Source organism: Bactrocera dorsalis, chromosome 5 (genome assembly GCF_023373825.1).
Source record: "Bactrocera dorsalis isolate Fly_Bdor chromosome 5, ASM2337382v1, whole genome shotgun sequence".
In the NCBI taxonomy this organism is placed as follows: domain Eukaryota; kingdom Metazoa; phylum Arthropoda; class Insecta; order Diptera; family Tephritidae; genus Bactrocera; species Bactrocera dorsalis.
Genome location: NC_064307.1, coordinates 48,180,666 through 48,204,767, shown reverse-complemented (window position 1 = coordinate 48,204,767; position 24,102 = coordinate 48,180,666). Strand labels below are relative to the sequence as shown.

The 24,102-nt window shown below is 37.1% G+C and overlaps 2 protein-coding genes across 2 annotated transcripts in view; one reads left to right on the top strand and one right to left on the bottom strand.

Annotated features, from left to right (window-relative positions):
- Nucleotides 1-9,859: 9,859 nt before the first annotated feature.
- LOC105223793 (uncharacterized) overlaps nucleotides 9,860-24,102 on the bottom strand; it is a 43,126-nt gene continuing 28,883 nt past the window's right edge. The window contains 2 exon segments of the mRNA XM_049458499.1: nucleotides 9,860-11,255; nucleotides 13,707-13,922. Coding sequence (XP_049314456.1) covers nucleotides 10,057-11,255; nucleotides 13,707-13,922 — 1,415 coding nt within the window. The 3' untranslated portion in view covers nucleotides 9,860-10,056.
- On the top strand, nucleotides 18,052-19,621 carry LOC105223772 (uncharacterized). The gene has a single exon (XM_011201603.4). It carries the CDS (start codon nucleotides 18,141-18,143, stop codon nucleotides 19,521-19,523), a length of 1,383 nt encoding a protein of 460 aa, XP_011199905.2. The 5' UTR covers nucleotides 18,052-18,140; the 3' UTR covers nucleotides 19,524-19,621.

Genomic DNA, 24,102 nt, shown 5'->3' with positions numbered 1-24,102 from the left:
GCACGCTAGAAGATAGTAAGACACACAAGAAATGCAAAACCGACAATAACAACAACGCCAAATAAGAGGAGGCCGACAACGATGAAGACAACGTTTACCACGACAAATGCGTCGGCAAATACAAATACAAATGCTCGTACAAATGCGAATGTGAAGATAAACAAAGACAAAACTGCTGGGCTGAGTTGGTCTGACTAGCTGGCGGGTAAGTGCGCGCACACAATAGCCCTGTGGTGCAGCAAACGAAGGGAAAGCGCAGGCGGGGGAATGATGAACGCACAAAAATGCAAGGATGCACGTAAACAATGGCGTCGAACGGGACGTGGCGCTTATAGGGATAAGTGTGCAACAGTGTGGGTGCAAGTTTATATATGTATGTAGGTGGGTATGTACAGGTAGGTATGTGCCTTTCGGATACCCTTGTAACATGTTGCAACATAGTGTAATAGATTTGCTCACCTTTTAAATTCGATAAATAAGTTATACATATTCAAGCGATTAGGATGTCGAGATTAGTTGATTTCTGAATATCTTCCACGGATCGCATAAGAATCTGCGGAAATAATTTATTACAAATTGGGCATAGCTCCGCCCTCTAATAGGTGCAATAAACATAAAAGATAATCCATTTGGAGGTTACCTAGTTTAAAGAAAAGAAAAAACACAGAAACTTCAAATTTAACGAGGAATATGATGTTGATGTTGATTATTATTCGGAAGAATATTCTTTGAAAACCATTTCTTGATGGCTCAGATGGTCCATGGAGTCCAATTTTTGTTGACACGTTCGAGCATTTCGACTAGTAACTGCCGAATGACAAGTGTAATGTTCTCCGCATATACTAGGCTTTCCCTTTCGCAACAGGAAAAAGTCAAACGGTTTCCCACGATCTTGGTGGCCAAACGACTGGCCCAAAACGGGAAATTATCTGCCCACCGAAGAGTTCTCTCAACAAAACATTTCGTTGATGCGAAGTGTGGGAAGTGGCGCCGTCTTGTTGAAACCAAGTGTCGCCGAGATCACCAGCTAAAATTTCGTTATAAAGTAGTCGGTTATCATGGCGCGATAACAGTCGCCATTTACTGCTACGTTCTCACCGGCATCATTTTTGAAGAAATACGGATCGATCATTTCACTTTTTCATTGTTAACATATCCATTGAGCTAGAAATGGGCCTCAACGCTGAAGAAAATTTGGCTCGAAAACGTCGGATTTTCTTAGAACTTTTCTAGAGTCCATATAGAGCTATATTTTCCTTACTGCGTGCTGGACGGTGGTCTATTCGGTCGAATATTATTCAATAATGAATGCTGGGTCTTAAGGTGTGTAATGATGCTGCATTTGAGTCGGTAAAAAAATTGTAGAAACAGCTTGACACCGCCTACCTTTAGCTGAAATTTTATACTTCAGCGAAAACTTGACCAATTTCAACTAAATTTTATAAATCAAATGTGCAATAATTTATGGTGTACTGCTTTCGAACTTGTCCCTTCCTTACTAGTTAAATATACCATACACACATATATTACGCACATACATACATATATTGTAGACATGTGCAACAGAAATTTTTACTCCACATAGAAACGCATTCTTAAGCATCGCTTCTATCCGTTGCTCACGCTGGGCCGCTCCGTCATGTCGCTCTGGCACAGCAGCAACTCTACACGCTTGCAACGTGCGGCTTTAAGGCTGCTCTTGTGACCCCAAACGACCCGCTCAACAGGAATTCTGAAGCCTGCTGGCTGGGTTGCATGTCGGCACGTCGCTTCTGTGTAAGTGCCTGCACATTTACGAGCTTATGCTGTTGTGGCAGCATCATGCGTGACTATAAATATAAATAAACACACTCGCAGGCACACACACGTAGGCAAATTTATTTGAATACTTTCTCAGACATTCATATTTTCTTGCATGTTTCCATGCATCGTTTTTGCATGCCGTTTAAATAACGCTGAGTTATTTAATTAACAAAGGCATGTCATTCGTTGAAGTTTATGACTTGTGCCCAAAGGTGTACGGGGCATTTTCGAAACGCCATCGATAATTGAGGAAAAAAGCAAATATTTGCATACACAAAGTGAGAAGTCTCGCATGCTTTCAATAAAGATCAGAGGTGCAAAAGGGCTTCCGTGTTCATAAGGTTAAGATGAATCAGACGATCCTTCGAGAGGGAATATAGAAGTACCACGAAAACTTGGCTTTTTTTTGATCCTTGTTAACAAAGCACGGCTCCTTAAGTCTTAAGTGGGCTTTTGTATATTAATCGAGTGTTCGTCATCATTTGATAATACAAACAATTAAATATTTACAACACCTCTTAATAATCAACTCTCACTTCCTGATATATTGGGGATACCAAAATTAATGCAAGATTTATATTTTCTTCGTTTCAGCTTTATGAAACGGAGCGTTACACAATAGAACAACGTGACTTCATTATTGAATAGTATTTTAAATTTCATATACAAACGAATGCTGATTTTTCGAGCAAAATCATCCCAAGCAAAGTGCATTTTCTTTTTAAAATGAGGCTGGTGAAGCAGTGACTGTTAGGGGTGCTCGATAACGCGACACGACAAGCCAGCTTTTTTTGCCGAAATCGCTTGACACTGGTGTGTTTTCAACAAGAAACCTTTCAATTACTGCATGAGACTCAGTTGACAGAACTGGCCTCTTAGATCGTGTTATTTAACACAATTCAATTTATTTTGATTTCTTGAAATGAAATTGGCTTTAAAAATAGTTATAGAACTGATGACGTCCTGTGAATCTATTCAGCCAACATTAGATAGCTGATCATAATTGTGCATGCCAAAGATTCAGTCAACTTACTAGGAGAGGTTTAGGTAACCAAAGTTACCGTAACGACAGTTAAGGGCCTGGAACAGAAGACAGTGTAGTCGTAGTTGGAAAATCTTACGTTGTTGTCACTAGTTCTCAGTTTCTTCACCTGAATTATCTCATAATGAGCATATTAACCGTAAGAAGTTTGCTGTGGTCCCCTGGAGGAAATCCCGATCAGCAAGGTGGAATTTGTACATATCTGCTGTGTATGCTCGATTTGCTTTGCTTTGCTTGCAAACTGTAAGTGCTTTCATAAAGTTTTGATTAAAAACATGCACCGAATTTCCACCAACTTTAAACTACAGTCCTCAGTTTTGACCTAGACTCTGACCGAACATGAAAATATTTGTTTTCAAAACCTTGATTGAGGAGATGCGTTTACCCAAACATTTCGCTTCTTTCTTGATGCAAATATTGATCAAGTCAGAACAGGTATTAACAATTAAAATATTGATTCCTACAAGGGGTTTGGGACCCGCCACGTAAAAAACACGACCAATGGAACAAAGAAAACTTTTGATGAAGACTCTACAAACGTGTCAAAAATTACAATTCCAGGGAATGCACATAAAATTTCCAGACCCTTAATTAGAAAGGTGCCGCTGTCCAGCCGCTTGATGTCACCGTTAGAGTAAAGGCCGACATCACCGCCGTCCACGAAATTTAATGGACGGGACAAGGATTGAGGCGAGTGGGTCCTTTTGGCATTTACGAAATTGGCAATATAAAGAAGCGCAAATATGAAGTAGTAACGTCTAGCGACAACCTGCATCAAAGCGAAGTTCTTCAAGCGAGTGGAGTGCACCTATGAGAGCTACCCCCGCAATGACGTCAAAATAGTGCTTGGCGACTTGTGACCCCCTATCGTGCGACTTCTTCAATCTACTATATACTAAATAGAGAAGGTACTATTTTCTATAAGCGTGCTGGCATACGTCGATGTAATTTGATATCATTGACATCAACAACCGTGAAACCACTAAAAAGTTCTGCTTTCTCCAAACTGGATAAGGAAGTTAAGCAAATGGGACTGGCAGTGAACGAGGGCAAGACGAAATATCCCCTGTCATCAAACAAGCAGTCGACTGATTTTGAATAAAGACGCAAAATCTCAGCTCTAAATTTTATTTTTAGATTTCTCTATATATTCTAGTACCAGCCAACGCTCTACATTCTCAACGCAGTTATTTCATTACATCAAGAGCGCAGGACTACATTTGGTTAAAAAGCAAACTCAGCTAATCATCTAAATGCATAGCGAACTTTCATTTTCTTAATCGAAAAATTCTTTTATATTTGCTCATCAAAAAAGGTAATTTTTCAATATTATTTCCATTCAATTATTAAATCATTTATATAATTTATCTTATTCAACTTGCCTTTGTGTGCGAGAACGAGCGGAGAGCTAGCAAAACCGCAAACATATACATATATATAACCGGAAGTCTAATTTCCTGGAGGGGAAAACGTGCAGAACACAGCATAAATGCAGAGAAAGCGAGAAAATGCCATTAGCGTGGGAGGAAAATCGAAATATGACCAGCGATATGCCAATGCTGCTGACCCCAGCAATCAGCCGACCGCATTCCATTCCACGAGTTGTTGCTGGCTGGACAAACACACGGGCGAAGGACATAGGCTTGATCCAGGCTACTGGCGATGCACCGCCACCACAACTGACAGCTCATTTTTCTTCATTGCGTCGCCTTCAGTGAGTATAATGTTTCATATGGGGTACTCACAACCTGTCGTAAAGCATCGTAAAATCGTAAAATTATAAATTTTTACACTTGTTTAAAAAAATTGTTGTTGGATTTCATACAAAAATGAGTTTACACATTTACAATTTTCAATGCTATGTTTTCGAATCGTTATAACTTACAACTTTATGAGACTTGTGAATTGCACAATAGTTTAAAAATATACATAAATTTATATGCAGTTGCGTGATTATTTGAACTTCTAGATACATTTTTGTTTCTTTTGTTTGCGCTTTCACTCGTAATGACATTAAAATTAAAATGTGTTATTTGATAAAGACCACAAAGTGCGAAATATTAGTGAGCAAAGCAAGGAAGTAACGATGCTGCAACGGAGAAATGTTTAAAGCCTCAAACATTTCGAAAATAATTTCAGCACAAAGTCATGGAACGATATGTAAGTTTTGCATTCGAAGTCCATTTGCAAATAGACTAAAAATTGTGCAATTACAAGTCCGACTTAAAATATGAGAATTAACTAAATACGCAATCAGCACTGACTTGACAATTGATATTTTAAATGATTGAAAAGTTGCAACATACCTTTAAAGTGTGTTCAGTGAGAGAAAAAAACGGTCGGTTTAAGCAGAACACCGAATGTCAAACTTAATTGTCCGAAAAGTAAAATGCCGTAAATATAAGAACGTAATTAAACTAGAAATAGTTTCAGTAATGAATTATTTTGAATAAAGCAACAAAAGGACCAATGGGACCAAAGGGATATCTAAAAATGGATCACCCAAACCAACAAAACTACTACTTCAAATTTCTATCGTCACATTGAAATTTTTTCGACCTTGGCTTCGAACTAAGACCATGATACTGTTGGATATAGTAAGTCTTGATATAGTTTCAGTTAAAGATAGATTTCTTTGTATTTTAGCTTTTAATCTTGTTGGATTTTACCTTCTCGCTTCGGAGAATGCGAAAATAGTTTGAATGCATGACTTAAGCAAATACACAGTATTAGTTTAGTCCTGAATAAACCATACGCATCTTGCTCCAAGCTCTTTTGTTTGATGAACTTGCTATTCTACCTCTAAGGCCCTGGCATATAGCGTATATTATTTATACCAATTGCCATTCGACTACAACTTTTACCTATAAGTAATTGGTAATATCAATATGTTTTGTAGATATCAAAAGTGTACATGCACACATATTCAATATCAAATTTGATACGGACTGGTCCATATAAACTGCGCGCGTATGACAAAAATTTTCTAAGGCTAGTACAATCTCTTGTATGTCAATTAGAGTGTGTTTTGGCGCGAAAAGTTAAGAGTGTCGCAGAGCATTTAGTGAATGTCGCGAAGTCACCGAAAACTTTCCTCATGTGAGTTGTCCATCCATCTCTATTAATGATGATAACATCACAAAATTTAAAGAAACATTATTTGTAGCACGTGATGGCGTCAGAAAGATATCAGAGGATCAAAACATCTCTTATCGTTTGACTCTAATTGACTTATGGAGTCTAACTAAGAAAAAACGCGCGGATCATATTTGATCTTTAGTTCATATTTTGTTAAAGAGAGGATGCACAAAAGAGTTTGTAATCGTGAATAGTCACAAAAACAGCACTTTCAGAAGGTGAAGAAACATTTAACTGCTAATACCATAGATGAATTGAACTTTATGTTGCTTCTATATTCACAACGCTCTTTAGGTCAGGCTCAAACTGACTTTCTGACATTCAAAAAATAAAAAGGAAATAGTTGACGAGATTTTCCTGCTATCCTAGTATACAGTATTCTTATTTTGCTAACGTTCATTCATTTGGTATAGATGCTTTGTTTTGACTTTCCTAAATATACTTTTTTATATCATAGTTACCTCCCAATACTTTCCATTACATTTAACTCGTTCCTTCCGAATCGCCAATTTAAGGATTACATCAGCAGTTTTCACTTAAATTTCCACACCACGCCCAATTGACTTTCCACTTAACCAAGCAACGCCTTGTACGAACGCAAGTCTTTAAGTACATTACTATTTGCGCAAGTGTGTATAAAAATGTAATCTTTCCTCCTTGCTAACAGCAGCATTTTGTATGTAATGTATATATTTTAGAAATTTGCTATGTAATCATAATTTTTTCAGTACTTCGTGGCTATTGAAAAGAGAATTTCTTAGAAAGTCATATAAACATGCCACACATGCTGTTGTAAAGGAAAATCTAGAAACGCTGCCGTTCGTACACACGAATATATACGAGTATACATATGTATACATATACATATCTACTTACATATATAGCCACCAACATTTATTCATAACCAACATTTCTTAACAAGAGAGTTGCCACTTATTTTTCCACATATTTTATAATTTATAGATGTTTCTTTAAATAGGAACTGGAGGCATAAAAGATTTTGAGAGCAGAAGAGAACTGTAAGTAGAGGCAGATCGAGAAGGCTGCAGGACATGCTTAGCGCAAGGCACCTGGAAAACAATGAAGCAGCTCTTGTGCACAGAGTGTTGAAATTTGCGTCAAGCACAGGCGTTCTAAAGGATGACTACTCCTCATGGACCTAGGAACTGAACTCCATTTTGAATCGCAAAGCACCAAAACTCGTCTATGCGTAGCTCATTGGCCAACCAGAGTAACCTAAAATAATATTAAGGAGAGACCAGATCGGTTGCGTAACGAACTAAATCTGAGAGTTGATACAACATATGTATTGCTCACGAACGACTGGAACGATTTTATTAAACATACTTATGTATAATTGATGAACATTGAAAGTAGCAATATCGGCCATTAATTGAAAATTAAGGAACGTTTTATCATGCTTAAGTTTGTATTGCTCGCAGTAGTAGAATAAAATATATCCACAACTTCTCTAAGAGGTAAATTTAGTAATCTGTAACTCGCGATACCTGTTTAGTTGCGATCGGTTGCGATCTATATGGCGTTAGAAGGATAGGATCCCGTACTAGAAAAAAACATTTTTGTGATGGCCACAAGAAAGAGAAAATAGGTAATATTTTACAGTTTTCCTTCGACAATTCGTAAACCCCAGCCGGTAGTAATGTGAATAGTATTTATGATCCTGATACTGTAATAGCCTATCACTGACAATTTTTCTTTAATCAACTCCATTCCGGCTAAATTAACTCCAAAAATATGACGATCCGGAAGCCCATTCTCAAAAATATCGATGAAATAGTAGTAAACCTTCGAGTTCAACCGTCATGTAAGCACTGTTTCGATAGCGCAATAAATAATTTGGAACTATTTCAGTACGACTGCATTTCATCAGAACAAGGCCAGGCCATGTAAATCGACGGAAACTCTGGAAGCTTGGTTGGGAGATTTACAAGTATATACATACATCTTATTGATTAGACCATTTGACCTTGTGTAGACAAATAGTTTTTCAGGTAAAAATTCGTCGTAAGATGAGGCTTGTAAAAATCGATTTTTCCAGTTTTTTGTTATTCAAAACGGATACAAATTATCTTAAAAACAAGTAAGAAAAAGCCATGTCCGGGTGTAACTGAAGATTTCACACTCTTACAACTTTCCAGGACTAAAGTCAGGGAAATACTTTCAGATGCAAAAGGTTTGTTAGTTTAAGGCACAAAAGGAGTAAAACACGCTCTTATTTTTTCACTGAGATAATTCACATATTGGCGGTCATATATGCGATCACCCGAAAGCTCGAGAATCTTTATAATGGATATTTGTGAGCTAAGGAAAGTATAAACCCGATTCAACCTATTTAATATCCCATATACTAGCCGATATTTTCGGACAATAGTTCGGTTGAAAGGACGTGCAATTTCACCTAAAAGTGGGCTGTGCCACACCCATCGCCCATTTTGACCACAGCCCCTACAAAGCTTATTCACTCCTTCTTTGGGTAAAACTAAATTTATCTGGCGTATTTAGTTAATGATTTATTGCACCGTTATATGGGAAGTGAGCCGGTGTATCATTCCATTTCATTCAGCAGTTAAGCTGTTTCGGTTGGGGTGTCTAAACGATTTGCGAACGAGTGATTTTTCGATACCCTACTTTAAGTTGTTTGGGAGATGTGTAGGCTAAACCTATTATATGCCGGGCCACACCCATTTTTTACATTTTTAGCCCACAAGCGTACCTTGTTACTGCGATCCCCTGCGCCAAATGACTTTCTATATCTTAATTTAACTTTTAACTTTTTGCAAAGCTACATGAATGCATTTTATGTCAATTTTAATTTTGTATTGGCAACCCTGTTCCCATGAGCTTTGCAGAGGCTGCTGTTTCTTCGAGTAAACCACATTTGCTCTACATCTTAGATTGTATGCTTGTTTGTCCATGTCCACCAAGATCAAAAGGCAAGAACTATATTTCATCCTTGTCCAGTTCATAAGTCGCTAAGTCAATTTCTCCGAAAAGTGCGCCTTTTCTAACAACTCTTTCATGTAGTGGTTGCTTAGTTTTACTGTTATTCTTTTCTTTGCCATTGTACATTTTTTCCTCGTGAGTTTAAGCATTTTTTCGTATCTTTTGTAAGCTTTCGGCTACTTTTGTTGTTTGGATTAAGTCAAATTTGTGTGTTGTACTTCCATACCGTTATTAAGCTGGCCCAAGTAGTATGTGCAAATTTGCTTTTTATTCGCAATTCTTTGTCGAAGTTTTCTTCGACTCATTTATGTTGAATTTTCTTTTACGTGGCTTATGTTCTTCGGTCTTTCATTTGATTTAATACAGCAGTCATTCGAAAGTACACTGGTGAGAAGAATATCTCAAGTTGAAGAAACTTCCATGCAAATATACGATAAGTAATTCAACTGCATGCAAAGTTCTCAGAACACAGTTTCTTTCAACAGACTTCAGGACTAGATTAATTAAGGCGAACCTCATAAAATATATCCACAAGCCCACCTTATCTTCCCTCCTTTGTTTTCTACTTGGCTGAGTTTGGGCAAGTCCGAGTTAAAGGAGTTGAGCGTCACAATAGTTCCAAGATTCATGAATACATTCGTCTGTATTAAATATAATATTTCGGAAAAGTCTCGAACGAGAGACTCTGACACTGATCATGAGCCTTGTTAACACAAAAGCTCTTCACACTGTAATATTGCTGGAACAAATATTATCATTTAAGGAAAAGGAGTCGATAGTTTATTTTAACCCGACAGTCTTTTATGTAGATATATATCCTGGAAAGAACGAATGTCACTTACTTTGAGAAGAATGGGAATATGTGGTATACAAAAGTATATACAAAATAAAAATGTATTTTTTAATGATTCACACGCATAGAATTTATTTTAATAAATTACAAGTTAAGAAAATATTGTACTATTTAACTATTTTGATTGCACCGTTAATCACTAAAATTGAAACAGCTGATTCTTGTCAGGATTGTATCCGTCAAAGGGATTCAGTAGTAGGGGATCAAGCAACAGGCCTTTCATATAGGTCCGTCACATTCAGCACCTAAGCCCACGTTAACTTTGTACCAACAAATCAGCCACATCAGCGAGTTCCGCCGTCAGAATCGGCACCACTTTTATAAACTCATCCACTCTGCAGGCATACAAGTATCCGCTCTTCAAGGTCTCTTCCCCATTGCGCATCCATTTAAGCCAAGGCACTTGCTCGCGCACATCCGTACATATCACATATTCCTCGTGTATTTCGCGCATTGTAGCAAATGGGTCATTAGAGCCCAGCAACACGATGCCAGCGCGTCCATCCGCAGACACAATAATGCGAAAGTACAAAGCCGGTACCGGCAACAAGCCGTTATTATTCTTATCGTAAGACAAGTAGTAAGGACGAAGCATATTTCCGCTGGCGGTTCTCAATTGCATTACGCCCACAGTGCCGGTGTAGCAGGTCACCGTTTGTTTCAACTTTTGGACAGAGGCGCGCACGCGCTCCTCCAATGTGGCCCATTGTCCGCCATTGAACGACTGTCACTGGGGTGCCGCATTGAAGAAAGTGTATGTGGTGCGCTGCTGTGTGGCATAGATCATATCGGCTTTGGCAGCCAGATGACCGCGCGATAGAAAGAGCGATTTCTTATCGAAACAGGTTTGCGCATGCGCTTCGCTGCCCAACAACTGTGCAGCCTGTTGTTGTTGATTCTTCTTAGAGTAGAAGTAATTCATGTCGTATTGGGTGAAATGCCTAGCTTTCGAGAAGCTTAAACGCTTTACGCCGGGCTGATAGTATTGGTTGGCCGGTTGAAGCGTGTAACGCACAAAATGCGTGCGCAGTTCGTCGTCGTCGTGACAAATCTGCATGGTTTCCAGGAAATGTGACCTCGTCAAATTGTAGCCGACACGATACAGCTGAGCGCTATTGTTGGCGCAGGTCTGCGCTGTGCGCTCGACAGTGTATTTCACCGGCTGCGTGCAGAGAAATTGCCTAAATTCGTATTTCTCGCCGTTCAACGTGAATGTGGTGCCTTGTAAGCAGCGCGGGCGGATGGAACGCTTCCTGCGCGATATACCCGCAGTATTTGTGGTGGCATTCGCAAAAGGTGAGGTGCAGATCAACTCTATGCTGCTGCCTTGTGGTATCTCGATGAAACCGTCGTTATTTGGCAGCCAGTACTCTGTTGAGTTTGGACGAACATACAGCGGTTGCGGTAGGTTCGGCTTCGGCAAATCATATTGCGTATCAATGATGCATGGCAATCCTGAAAGCATAATGAAATAAATATGAACTTTAATTCCTTGTAATCAGAACATTATTTGAGTTAAGCTTAAACAAAAGTTCAATCCTTCCACAGGTAGTGTTTGGCTTCTAAGACCAAATGATGACGAACCTCTAAGTATAGAGGCACAAAAACTCATTATCATTTGACTGGTCCATTTCTCGAAATTAGCGAATCGCCAAAATTTGGATTTTTCATTCAACATGAATTTGCGTAATATTCTTGAACAGTTTTCAACCCTTGTGTCAAAGTAAATAGGATGAAATCAAACTTTACTGAACACATTGACAACATTTTACTCGTCCCCGTAAACAAGCATGGCCGCCACGAGGTGTCAAAATCACGTTATCCCTCTGAAGTGACAGAGACAGTATATATGTATACTACCTGTTCAAAAATGAACAAATGCCTTTTTATCAAAGGGCCCAGTTAATCGGAATTCATAAATATATTTAGTTTTTTCCATTATTCTAAACTGGTTTACATATCGGGGTTATCAACTTTTTTACATTAAAACCACAAAAAATTCAAATTTAATGGGGAATGTTTATTATCATTCGAAAGAAAAAGATTATCTCTTTCAAGTGAAGGCCGTGGCTACGTCTCAGCTGGTCCATCCGTTGTCAGGCGTGACCTTTTCCTCCAATATCTGAATCGCAGTATAGACTTTAGGCTTTACATATACTCACAGGGAAAAGACTAACTGATATTGCCCCATCATACGATCCTGGAGGCCAATCGACCAGCCCAAAACCTAAAATTATCTGCTCACCGAAGTGTTCTCAAAATAAATCCTTTGCTTGATACAATTCTGCTTATTTATATACCTATTGAGCCAGAAATGGGTCTCAGCGCTAAAATAAATTTGGCTCGACATCGTCGGATCTTCTTGTTCTCTTGTTCTTGCACAAGCTGTATTTTGTACGCTTTCAAATCAAGATATCGAGTTCGTGTCACTGCAAACAGCATCTAATCGATTCTCCACGGTCTTCGCTACAGCTGCTATATTTTCTTTTTTTTTTCTTCTCTGAGTGCTGGACGAGGTCTATTCGGTCGAATATTACCCAATAATGAATGCTGGATCTCAAGATGGATGATGATGTTGCGGATAGTACGTTCAGTAGCCCGATTATGATTGACCATAAGCTGATCAAAGTGGAACGTAAATTTTCGTAATAAAGCCAAATGATTTGTAAACATTATTCAGGCGTAAGTCTGTCCATGGTGAAATGCCAAACAATACTGAACAAAAATGACATGACAGCTTGACCCGACACCCGCACTTATGTAAGATATGGATGTTTGAATATATGCAACACGCATGCGCTCATCACTCAACAACCAACAATACAAATATATTTATTTAGCTTAAGATGTATACATATGATAACCTAAGATATACAATATATTTAAATTTAGTTGAAACGAAACTTCACAAAAGCGCCTGAAACGCATTTAAGCTCAAGCATTAGGCCCACTCTGTAAGTCTTAAGCACCATTTAGAAAATAGAAGAATTTGCTGAAATTTCTATATTTTTCCACTCCACTTCCACTTCATTTTAAGTGAAACATTGAGAGCCATCGAAAATATTTCGTCTCCACTGGATAGAGGATGGACATTCCGCCTTCTGCTAGAATGCTTTTAATTATTTTTGTTGCATTGTGGAAATCTTCGCTTATGAGCAAAACCACCTTTGCTAATGAGCATGTTAATCGCGAATCAGAGATTCATTCATTTTGTAAAGGTGTTAAGATATCCAAATGGCTAGACACGTTTTCTTCCGATTTTATTTTTATACTTCGTTCGGATTAGTCACTAATGCTTTGCATTTCTTATGTTTTTAGGGCCAGAAACGAAAGTCATGTAAACAATCGAAAATTGTGCTTTCATTCAACTCATACCGATTTATCATTGTACGAAACTTAACATTAGGGTTTACCTTAAAAAATCATGATGAACCTTTTTCAGACTAAAGTTGCTCAGCTGCAGAAGATATCGCATACGAACTATGGTTACGCTAAGAGACGGCTATTTATTAAAAATGTCTCAAAAGCGTCGAATTCTTCTATTTTTTTTTGTCATTAACTGGAAAGCATTGTGCTTTATTGCTGATTTCTATATACATTTAGAAGTCTAATCTTAAATGTTACTGCTGACATTGAAGCACCACCCTAATGTATATGAATAAAATCTATAAAATTGATCACTTTAAGACAGCGTTGTCCACGGCCTATGCGCACAATAGCGCACGGACAGTGCCAGACACCTCACATCAACATGTCGCGACAAGTGTCTGTGAAAGCACGATTGTGTTACTGTATTCAACTTCGTAGGCAAGCAAAGCAAAATTTTGCGATCAGTTGACGCTAGAATAACCAACACAAGCATAACGTGCACACAGTCACGTTGGACAACACTGCTTTAAGACATACCGATGTGTACCGACGTATTCTCCGACGCTATGACACCTGTTCCAATACGCTTCAGCTCAGTAGCGACGTCATCAGGTGGTTTCACCGTTTCTCTGGCAACAACACTGACGAAAACACTGCACAAGGTAAAAATATTTAATGCTGAACGCATCAGCTGTTTTATTGCTATTGTTGGCGTTTTCACCGTTGTTGTGGCGTTGTGTAGGCACATGCTTATTTACAGTTATCCACAACTAGCACCAGCGACCACTGACTAGCTGCCGCTCTTTAGTTGCCTGTAATCGCGAGCGGACTGAGCTGTTCGGGCCAGCGGTTGCCTCTGTTATACACTTCCAACGCAGCGCGATCAATTTCCATTAACGGTAAAGAATTTTAATATATTTTCTCAATTCTCTGATCTTACGTTTGCATTAAAAGAATGCACTTCACCTGGTTTTCTTTAAAGATTTTGGCTAGAAACGTCCTACATTTTAAAATATACTTCTAGTTTTGTAACAGAAACACGCTTATAAAATGCTTCCGGTTCTTTGTGACAGACGGAAATGGCTTTTTTGGCAACATAGAATGGAAACTGAAGGAAGCTGTGAAAACCACTATATTAAAAACGGGTTTTATTTATAAAATACATACAGAGTTATTCTAATCAACATTTAACTCGGTAGCTTAGCTGAGGTCTGCCACTTTAACTTTGACTTTATCTTTATTTTAAGCCATGTTACCTTTGCAGCGTCTATTAACTTTAGATTGGAAAATTGTGAATTGAAAGCTCCAAATATAAGCTTTCAATATGACTTAAAAGCTGAAAATGCGCTCAAAAGCGCTTTTTATAGTAGAGCTGATGTGATATAAAAATCAAGGCAATATCAAAACTTAATCACTTGATTTTATGCGACAAAAGCTTTCGGTTGATATTCATAGTTGCCATTGAAAGCTTTAATTTGAAACCTTTAAAGCAAAGCCAAATCATTTATCTTTAAAAGTATCCGAGTTTGTTGAGCTAGACTATAGTTTTAATCAAAAGAACTTAAAGAAAATATCTGGACGAATCTCTCTGAGTGGCAGACATTATTTGTTCGCACACTTTAAAGTTTATTTTAAAAAACGATTAATGCGGTGTTTCATTGAGTTGAATAGCACGACAGCATTCTTACGAAACCTCGTAGATTCCTCAATAATTTAATATTGTACATCAGTATGGCAATATCGAAACATGGATATATCTATGTAAATATTTCTAGAGTATCTGGCAATATCGATATATTTATTTCTAGAAAGTTCAGAATTTAGCGCAAGGCAGAAAACAACAGAGTGTTATCCACTTGGAAAGCAAGTCACACACACACGATCGGCACACAGATGCACATTCTGTTATCGCACAAACGCTCTCTTACTGTGCACCATACATACTTATGTATGTAAAGGGTGATTTTTTAAGAGCTTGATAACTTTTTTAAAAAAAAAAACTCATAAAATTTGCAAAATCTCATCGGTTCTTTATTTGAAACGTTAGATTGGTTCATGACATTTACTTTTTGAAGATAATTTCATTTAAATGTTGACCGCGGCTGCGTCTTAGGTGGTCCATTCGGAAAGTCCAATTTTGGGCAACTTTTTCGAGCATTTCGGCCGGAATAGCCCGAATTTCTTCGGAAATGTTGTCTTCCAAAGCTGGAATAGTTGCTGGCTTATTTCTGTAGACTTTAGACTTGACGTAGCCCCACAAAAAATAGTCTAAAGGCGTTAAATCGCATGATCTTGGTGGCCAACTTACGGGTCCATTTCTTGAGATGAATTGTTGTCCGAAGTTTTCCCTCAAAATGGCCATAGAATCGCGAGCTGTGTGGCATGTAGCGCCATCTTGTTGAAACCACATGTCAACCAAGTTCAGTTCTTCCATTTTTGGCAACAAAAAGTTTGTTAGCATCGAACGATAGCGATCGCCATTCACCGTAACGTTGCGTCCAACAGCATCTTTGAAAAAATACGGTCCAATGATTCCACCAGCGTACAAACCACACCAAACAGTGCATTTTTCGGGATGCATGGGCAGTTCTTGAACGGCTTCTGGTTGCTCTTCACCCCAAATGCGGCAATTTTGCTTATTTACGTAGCCATTCAACCAGAAATGAGCCTCATCGCTGAACAAAATTTGTCGATAAAAAAGCGGATTTTCACATTTCGAACCGAACACTGATTTTGGTAATAAAATTCAATGATTTGCAAGCGTTGCTCGTTAGTAAGTCTATTCATGATGAAATGTCAAAGCATACTGAGCATCTTTCTCTTTGACACCATGTCTGAAATCCCACGTGATCTGTCAAATACTAATGCATGAAAATCCTAACCTCAAAAAAATCACCCGTTACATATCTAAATAAGGTGCTGAGTCTTTCGACCAAAGATCTCAGTAAAAACATGTTTATTCACGATTCCAAAGCATTCTTCCTTTTTCTGTGGCATGATTTATGTACACATACTTATACATATGTATGTATGTATATGTAGTTATATTCGTATCAATACAATTTTAATTAGCTTATGGATTCCGGCCATGCAACGCTTTCTCACTTGTACGAAAGAAAAAGTCAAATCCTTTTCACTTAATATAGGGTAGATGACGTCATATTTATAGTAAAGGCGAATGCTAAATTGACAAATTTCAAGCAATCAAAAAGGTCGTAAGTCATTGTAAAGTAAATGTACTCAAAAATACTCAGTTTTAATTAAAAGTTGATCGGTAATTTTCTTGGTTTTTTGTTGAGTTAAGATGTCAGCAATTTTTAAAAATTTCGTTTAGAGAAAAACACGTTTAAAGTTTCACTTAAGTATTGTATATTTATAACTGCGAGCAGCCGCCCTTTAGAACTTGCCATTCAAAAACTATTCAAGATACGATCTTGCAAATTTCATAGGATATTTTTGGAAATATAAACTATCGAAAAAGCAAAAAATTTTTGTTTTAATGTCACACTGGTATAGACCCTTAGATTTCTACAAAAGACTCTCCCTGGTTGATATCTCCTTACTCTCAATTTATTGAAAATAAAGTAAATATCTAAAAATTCGATAATATCTAAAATATATACATTATATGTAAAATAATATAATCATATTTCATGAATACGTGGAATAATTTCCACTTCCTTAGTAACTAAAAGAAGTTTTATGTTGCAGTGGGGTCTCGGAAGTAGCAGTGTTATCTCTCACATTTAAAACAACATGGCGCTACGCTAAGAAAAAGGATTAAGTGAAAAGTAAGAACTTACTTCTATAGGTAAGTATACATATAATTAAGAAACACAATACCACCGAAGCTTCATTTGAAATATTTCAATAATTTGGTCAGAGTTTCAATTACCAAAACAAAGATAATCTTAGCAAAGTAATTTAGCAATAGTGTAATAGCCCTGACAGACGATAGCGCTAATATGCATTAGCGGGCTTAATTCACATTTACTTGCGCTTTGACCCATGTTAATGCATGTTTGCTATTTTTTGACAGGTGTCGCTTGAAGTCTTCTGCCTCCTTTGCGTTTACAGCATCAGAGGTAAGCAGTTTTATATTGCTAATTAAAGTATATGCATTAACAAAAACAAATTTCAATATTTTTTGATGGCAGAAAATACACAACGCGCAGTTTGCTATCCATTTTTCCAATACTCCTAACTTTTTCGCATACTTTTTCCGCATTACAATCAATTATTGCTTTTAATTTCACTCTATTATCTTTTGACGTAGTTAATAATAAACGAATTTTTTCGTTAAATTTATATTGATTTTGCCAAAAATACCAAAATTTCTATTGATGATTTATCTTATTCATTTTCATTTCACTTTTTTTTATTAAATAAACAAATTTCACTATCAGCTGTCTAAATGCACAAGTCTGCCGTCTATCACCATAAAATTTCAATGCGGATTAATTTTGCTCGTCTGTCAGGGCTATAAGCGCCACTTTAAAGTTGAATACGAATAAATTCTACTAAAACCAAGAACTACAGTGTAAAAGTGTATTTGACTTCATTCTTTCTTATTTGGTTTTTATTTATGAATTTTTACAATTTTCTAAGCTTATTAATCAACCCTTTACTTACGAAATTATCTTTTTGTTTTTTCCAAATACAATAAAATGCCAATGCTGCTGATCACAACGCGACACATGCAAAATTGGTGTAGCTGCTTGAAGAGCGCAACAAATTTGTCTCCAGTTGGAATTATTGTGAGTAATTGAGAGAATAGTACTTACTCTGAGAAATCAGCGATCAAGTTCACTCTTCATTGTGAGTAATCATGCGGTAAACAAAAGGCTTTATATCGGAGAATGCTTCGCAAGAACTTTAGTTACTAAAGTTTAGTAGACAGCTATATACGGCCTCAAAAGTTAGTGATTGTGGAAAAAAAAATTATCGTCAAGTTTTTATAAAGCAACGAAAATGCAAAGCCCGAATTTCATATTTTCGCTACTTATAGTTGTAGTTGTAGTAATTATTGGGTTATTATATATCGAGCAGCCTGAAGCACCCATTAAAAATAGTCCGACTAATGGACAAAGTGACAGTACCACGAATAAACCGATAAATAGTTTTGAATTAAACAAGGATTTAGATAAATATGACAAAAAACAATCTTGTAAAGTGAAAATCAATGGCGATATGCTCGACAATTCGCCAATTCTTACGCCACACAATCAACTTGAGTACATGCAACCCAATTCAAGTGGTGAAATTGTAGTGCCCCATGGCCATTGGTTGAGTTTCCACTGCGCTGATAAATTTGCAGAGCCGTACGGCGGACAAACTCTGCAGGCGCAATGTGCCGGCGATAAAGATTTTTTTATAAACAATGAAAAATTCAATTTCTCAAAGATCAATTGCACTACCATATCAATGCCAACACCAATACGAACAGGGCTTTGCTGCAGCGGCGAAGGCACCGAATTGTTTATTTTCGGCATCAAAATTGATTCCAATGGGTCAAGGTACGCGATACCAACAATGCAAGTGTGTTTTGACAAAATTCGCCAAATACCTCGTTACGTTAAACGCATCCTTACTCCTGCAAGTATTCACCGCCAAATAAAAGTAAAGCGTACAAACTTCACTTCCGGTGATTTCTTTGGTGGTATAGACATTGACCATTTTTATAAATTATCCGAACAAATTAAGGCACTCAGGCGCCAAATTGGAGAGAATGCTTTGATTTACGTGACAGAGGAAAATCGCCTGACCCGTGGCCACTTGGCTCCCAAAGCTGACATGACATACAGTGGCCAACAAAAGGGCACTTTTCATCATGTGAATGTAATGCCACAATGGCAGTCCTTCAATGCCGGTAACTGGTCGCACCTTGAGGATGACGTCCGTCAGTTAGCTCATGACAGTAATAGGTCCCTAATCTACTTTACTGGTACCTGTGGTGTTTGCCGTTTGCCAGACGAAAACAATATACAACAGGAGTTATACCTAGGGGACGATAATAATGTCATACCAGTGCCGAAACTATTTTACATTGTTGTTATCGATGCTGACTCCCGTAAAGGTATCGCTATCGTTGGAGTGAATAACCCCTATCTGAAAATCGATGAACTGAAAACCGGAGGATATCTGATTGCGGAGGATGTATCAGACGATGTTGATTGGATTAAATGGGATAGGAAAAACATCAAGAAGGGTGATCGTTGTTGGAATAGGAAAAACATCAAGAAGGGTTATTGCTACGCCGTTTCAGTACCAGACTTCGTAAAGGTTGTGAAAGATTTGCCGTTGGTTGGCTTAGAGACGACCGGAATTTTGAGATTGAAGGAACAGCCCATCTAGAATCAGCATCTTTTCCTATATTGTGATAATCTCAATAATTTTTTTTTTTTTTATGTAAACTCATTGAAAAAAGAATAAATTTTATTCTGTATTAAGTGCGTCTGCTGTCTTATTTGGAAATTATTGAACGGTAAGACTAAGTTCTAACATTAATGTAAAAATATTTTTAGCTGACAAAATGCGATGAGCGTGTTTCACCACAGCAAGCTCAGAAGGAGAAATTTTGACAGTGGCGCGTGAACAGAGTGAAAATTATGCTCAGAATATATGTAGTAATATTTGTGGTTAATGTGCAAATACGAGTTACTTTTTAAATATTTCATATGTTCGATAATACAGTATATTATAATTTCAGAAATGAGTATGTAGATATGCTATATACATATATGTATATATATAACATACTATCATAATATTCTAAAAAACTTAATATATTACAATGATATTATATGTAAATTACATTTCGTTATACCCTGAACAGGATATATTAAATTTGCCACGAAGTTTGTAACACCCAGAAGGAAGCGTCGGAGACCCAATAAAATATACAATATATATAAATGATCAGTCTGTATATATACGAACTAGTCCCTCAATTTTTATACTCTCGCAACAAAGTTGCTAAGGAGAGTATTATAGTTTTGTTCACATAACGGTTGTTTGTAAGTCCTAAAACTAAAAAAGTCAGATATAGGGTTATATATACCAAAGTGATCAGGGTGACGAGTAGAGTTGAAATCCGAATGTCTGTATGTCCGTCCGTCCGTGCAAGCTGTAACTTGAGTAAAAATTGAGATATCGTGATGAAACTTGTACACGTATTTCTTGGCTCCATAAGAAGGTTAAGTTCGAAGATGGGCAAAATCGGCCTACTGCCACGCCCACAAAATAGCGGAAACCGAAAACCTATAAAGTGTCATAACTAAGCCGTAAATAAAGATATTAAAGTGAAATTTGACACACAGGATCGAATTAGGGAGGGGCATATTTGGACGTAATTTTTTTGGAAAAGTGGGCGTGGCCCCGCCCCCCGCCCCGTTTTTTGTACATATCTCGGAAACTACTATAGCTATGTCAACCAAACTCTACAGAGTCGTTTCCTTCAGGCATTTCCATATACAGTTCAAAAATGGAAGAAATCGGATAATAACCACGCCCACCTCCCATGCAAAGGTTATGTTGAAAATCACTAAAAGTGCGTTAACCGACTAACAAAAAACGTCAGAAACACTAAATTTTACGGAAGAAATGGCAGAAGGAAGCTGCACCCAGGTTTTTTTTAAATTGAAAATGGGCGTGGCGTCGCCCACTTATGGACCAAAAACCATATCTCAGGAAATGCTCGCCCGATTTCAATGAAATTCTAATATAATATTTCTTTAACACCCTAATGACATGTCCGAAATATGGGTAAAATCGGTTCACAACCACGACTTCTTCCAATATAACGCTATTTTGAATTCCATCTGATGCCTTCTCTGTATAATATATACATTAGGAACTAATAATGATTGCGGAATAAAACTTTACACAAATACGGTATTTGAGCTGAGGTATCCCTTGTGGAAAAATTGTCGTGAATGGAATATAACTTTTCAAGGTCCCTGATATCGAACACGAAGAACTCAGTGCCTAACCTAACCTAACCTAATTTTTCACCGAAAATATCGGTAAATATCTCAGAATTTAATTCTAATTAATTTTACAGCAAAATAAAAAAATATGTAAATGACGGATAATGAAATCTCGATTATCACTTTATCATGCGAGAGTATAAAATGTTCGGTGACACCCGAACTTAGCCCTTCCTTACTTGTTAAGATATCGTTTTGGAATTTTGCAAACGTCAGTTTCTCTTCAATAAGCTTATTTGTCGGAACGGCTGATATCGGATGAAGCTGCCATACAAACTGAACGATAGGAATCTAGTGCTGGTATGGAAAACTTTTGCATTTGACAAGATATATTCACGGATAAATTATTTTCTAAGGCAACAATGTAATCTCCGAAGAAATTGTTCAGATCGGTTATCTACAGCATATAGCTGCTATACGAACTGATCGATGGGAGTCATATGCTTGCATTGGAGACTTTTTCAGCTAACGAGATATATTCTGCAAATTCGTCGTGGTTTATTCTCTAAGGTAACTCTACAAAAGTTGAAGAAATTTTGCTGGTTGGATAACAAAACCTGGCATTCAAAATCAACAATTCTTATGTGACAAGTGTTCATGAAATTTAGCATCGATTATTTCTCAAGATATCACTTTAACCTTCAAAAGAATTAAGGTTCGACTGCCGTACAAACTGACAAATCAAAATCAAGTTCATATATGGGCAACTTTGGCTAAATATTATCACAAAATTTGACATGAATTACTTTTTTCATTAAATAGCGAACCAACTTTCTCCGCAATGTAAAATAGTTTGTTGGTGTAATGGAACTAATTAGTATTCTACATTATTTTTATAATGTAATCAGAATTAACCACTATACAAATAATATATTCTAAACAAATCGGTTATTATATTAATTACTTTCCAATTTGAGCTTTCAAAAAAAGTAGTAAGGTATGACGTAACTAATTGAGACAACAAATTGAAAATTGTGTTAAGAATACGTAACATAAGAATAAGAGCAAAAATATATATATTTTTTTTTTAATTTGCCATAATGCCTTAATTTTTCCAGACACATACTTTATTATCTAATATATAAAATTTCCATATCACAATGTTAGTTACCGTACTCCTCCGAAACGGCTCTACCGATTTTTACCAAATTTTATTGCGTATTCAGTAGGTCTGAGAATCGGCTACTATCTATTTTCCAAATTAGACAATTCTAAAAATTAACTTTTTTCCACACACATTTTTTTTTGTATGTTTTTCAATATTTTTATTTATAAACTAGCTGACCCCGCAGCCGTTTTCCTGCGTGAAATTACATACATATGTGTTTTCAAATGAAAAGAAAGTTAAATTTATCATTTCTTTTATTTTCAATGTAACGCAGCTTGATAAACAACATTTTTTGATTTCTGTTTCGGTGCGTAAATGTACAGAGAAGATAGTTTTCCAACTCAAGCAGCAGCTCAAAATTTATACCATACACTTCTAGCGACTATCCTTGTGTCCTGATGATTGTCATCTCAAATGCTATTTTTACTGGAAACGGAATCCGTTTGAACTGAAATGGCAAATCGTGAGAACTCAAACAAATTCGTAGAATCAAGCATTCTGCCCCCTTGTATTCGATAGGTGCGTCACAATCAGTCGCGTTCCATTACACAGTTTCGGCGCTTGTAGATTGCGAAGCATAATAACGACAGATCAAACTTTGAGATGCAAATGATGCGGTTGCATACCAAACAATTCTCCCGGAATTTGACTTCCGGTATTTTTGGCAGTTAACATTGCGCGTACCCTCAAGGAATCGTAGTTAAGATAATTTGGCCAATGTTCGGATAAACATTCTTGATGAGTTCATCTTTCGTGAATCGATAAACGGCAGATGGAATTGATATCAAACCACTGGAAGTATCAACCGGAATTTATCCATATTCAATTTTTAGATGCAAAATGTCTTCAGCAATGTCATTTTTGTTCGTATCCCATAATAGACGCGGATTTGAAGGCTGATATGTCGAAATGATTATCGTGAAAACTGTGCGAACTTCATTTGCATTCCAGTGATTATCATTTTCCAGCAATTGTAATTGCTAGCTTGCTTCTCAAAAAGTTGCACACACCGTATCATTCACAGTACGCAATGACTCAAATGATGAACCGCGTACATTTATCAATAGCAACCGAAGGTAGAAACAATCGTCGTTTTTCGGGTGGATTGTGTAAATTCATCTTAATGCATTAGTTGATAACACACCTGCATGTCCATTTACTGGTTGGCCTTGCTTTCTGTGTAATTATTTCTTCAAAGATGCATCCCATGCATAATATCGAGGTATTTCCGAATCTCCTCGCAAACGGATCACTGACGAAAGTTGAGCAAAAACACGTAAATGTTAATTTTGTTGCTGGCGGTGTTTCCATTAGCTGTACTGTATTCTCTGGGTTGAAATACACTCTTTGGCCATTCTCCAAATTAACTGCGAGACGCACAACAGTCGGAAAGCGCTACAAAGCGCTTTAGTGCAGTTCACGTATCAACCGTATCGTTCAAGACCAATAACCGCCATGTTGCTTCCTTTGGTGACGTACTTACAATCGTATTTTATTGATTACACCAAACTGCAATAGTCAACATTGATATGCGCTTTGAATATGAATTAGACAATAAAATACTTCGATATTCACTCTTCTAAATTGAAAGCTGAATGTTCTGCCATCGTCTAGTCAGCAACGTCGATAAAGTGGATATCCATCACTTCTAGTTTGTGTTTCCGAAAGAAAAGCACGTGGATAGTGTTTCGTGCATTTATTGTCAGACATACAAATCGAAGTGGGATTGTGGTATCCGCAAGGTCCATTAACCTTATTAGTTTTTATAATACTGGATCTTTCTTTACATCAGGAATTTCAGCAGAAATGATTTCATCAATTTGATCTGGTGTAACCA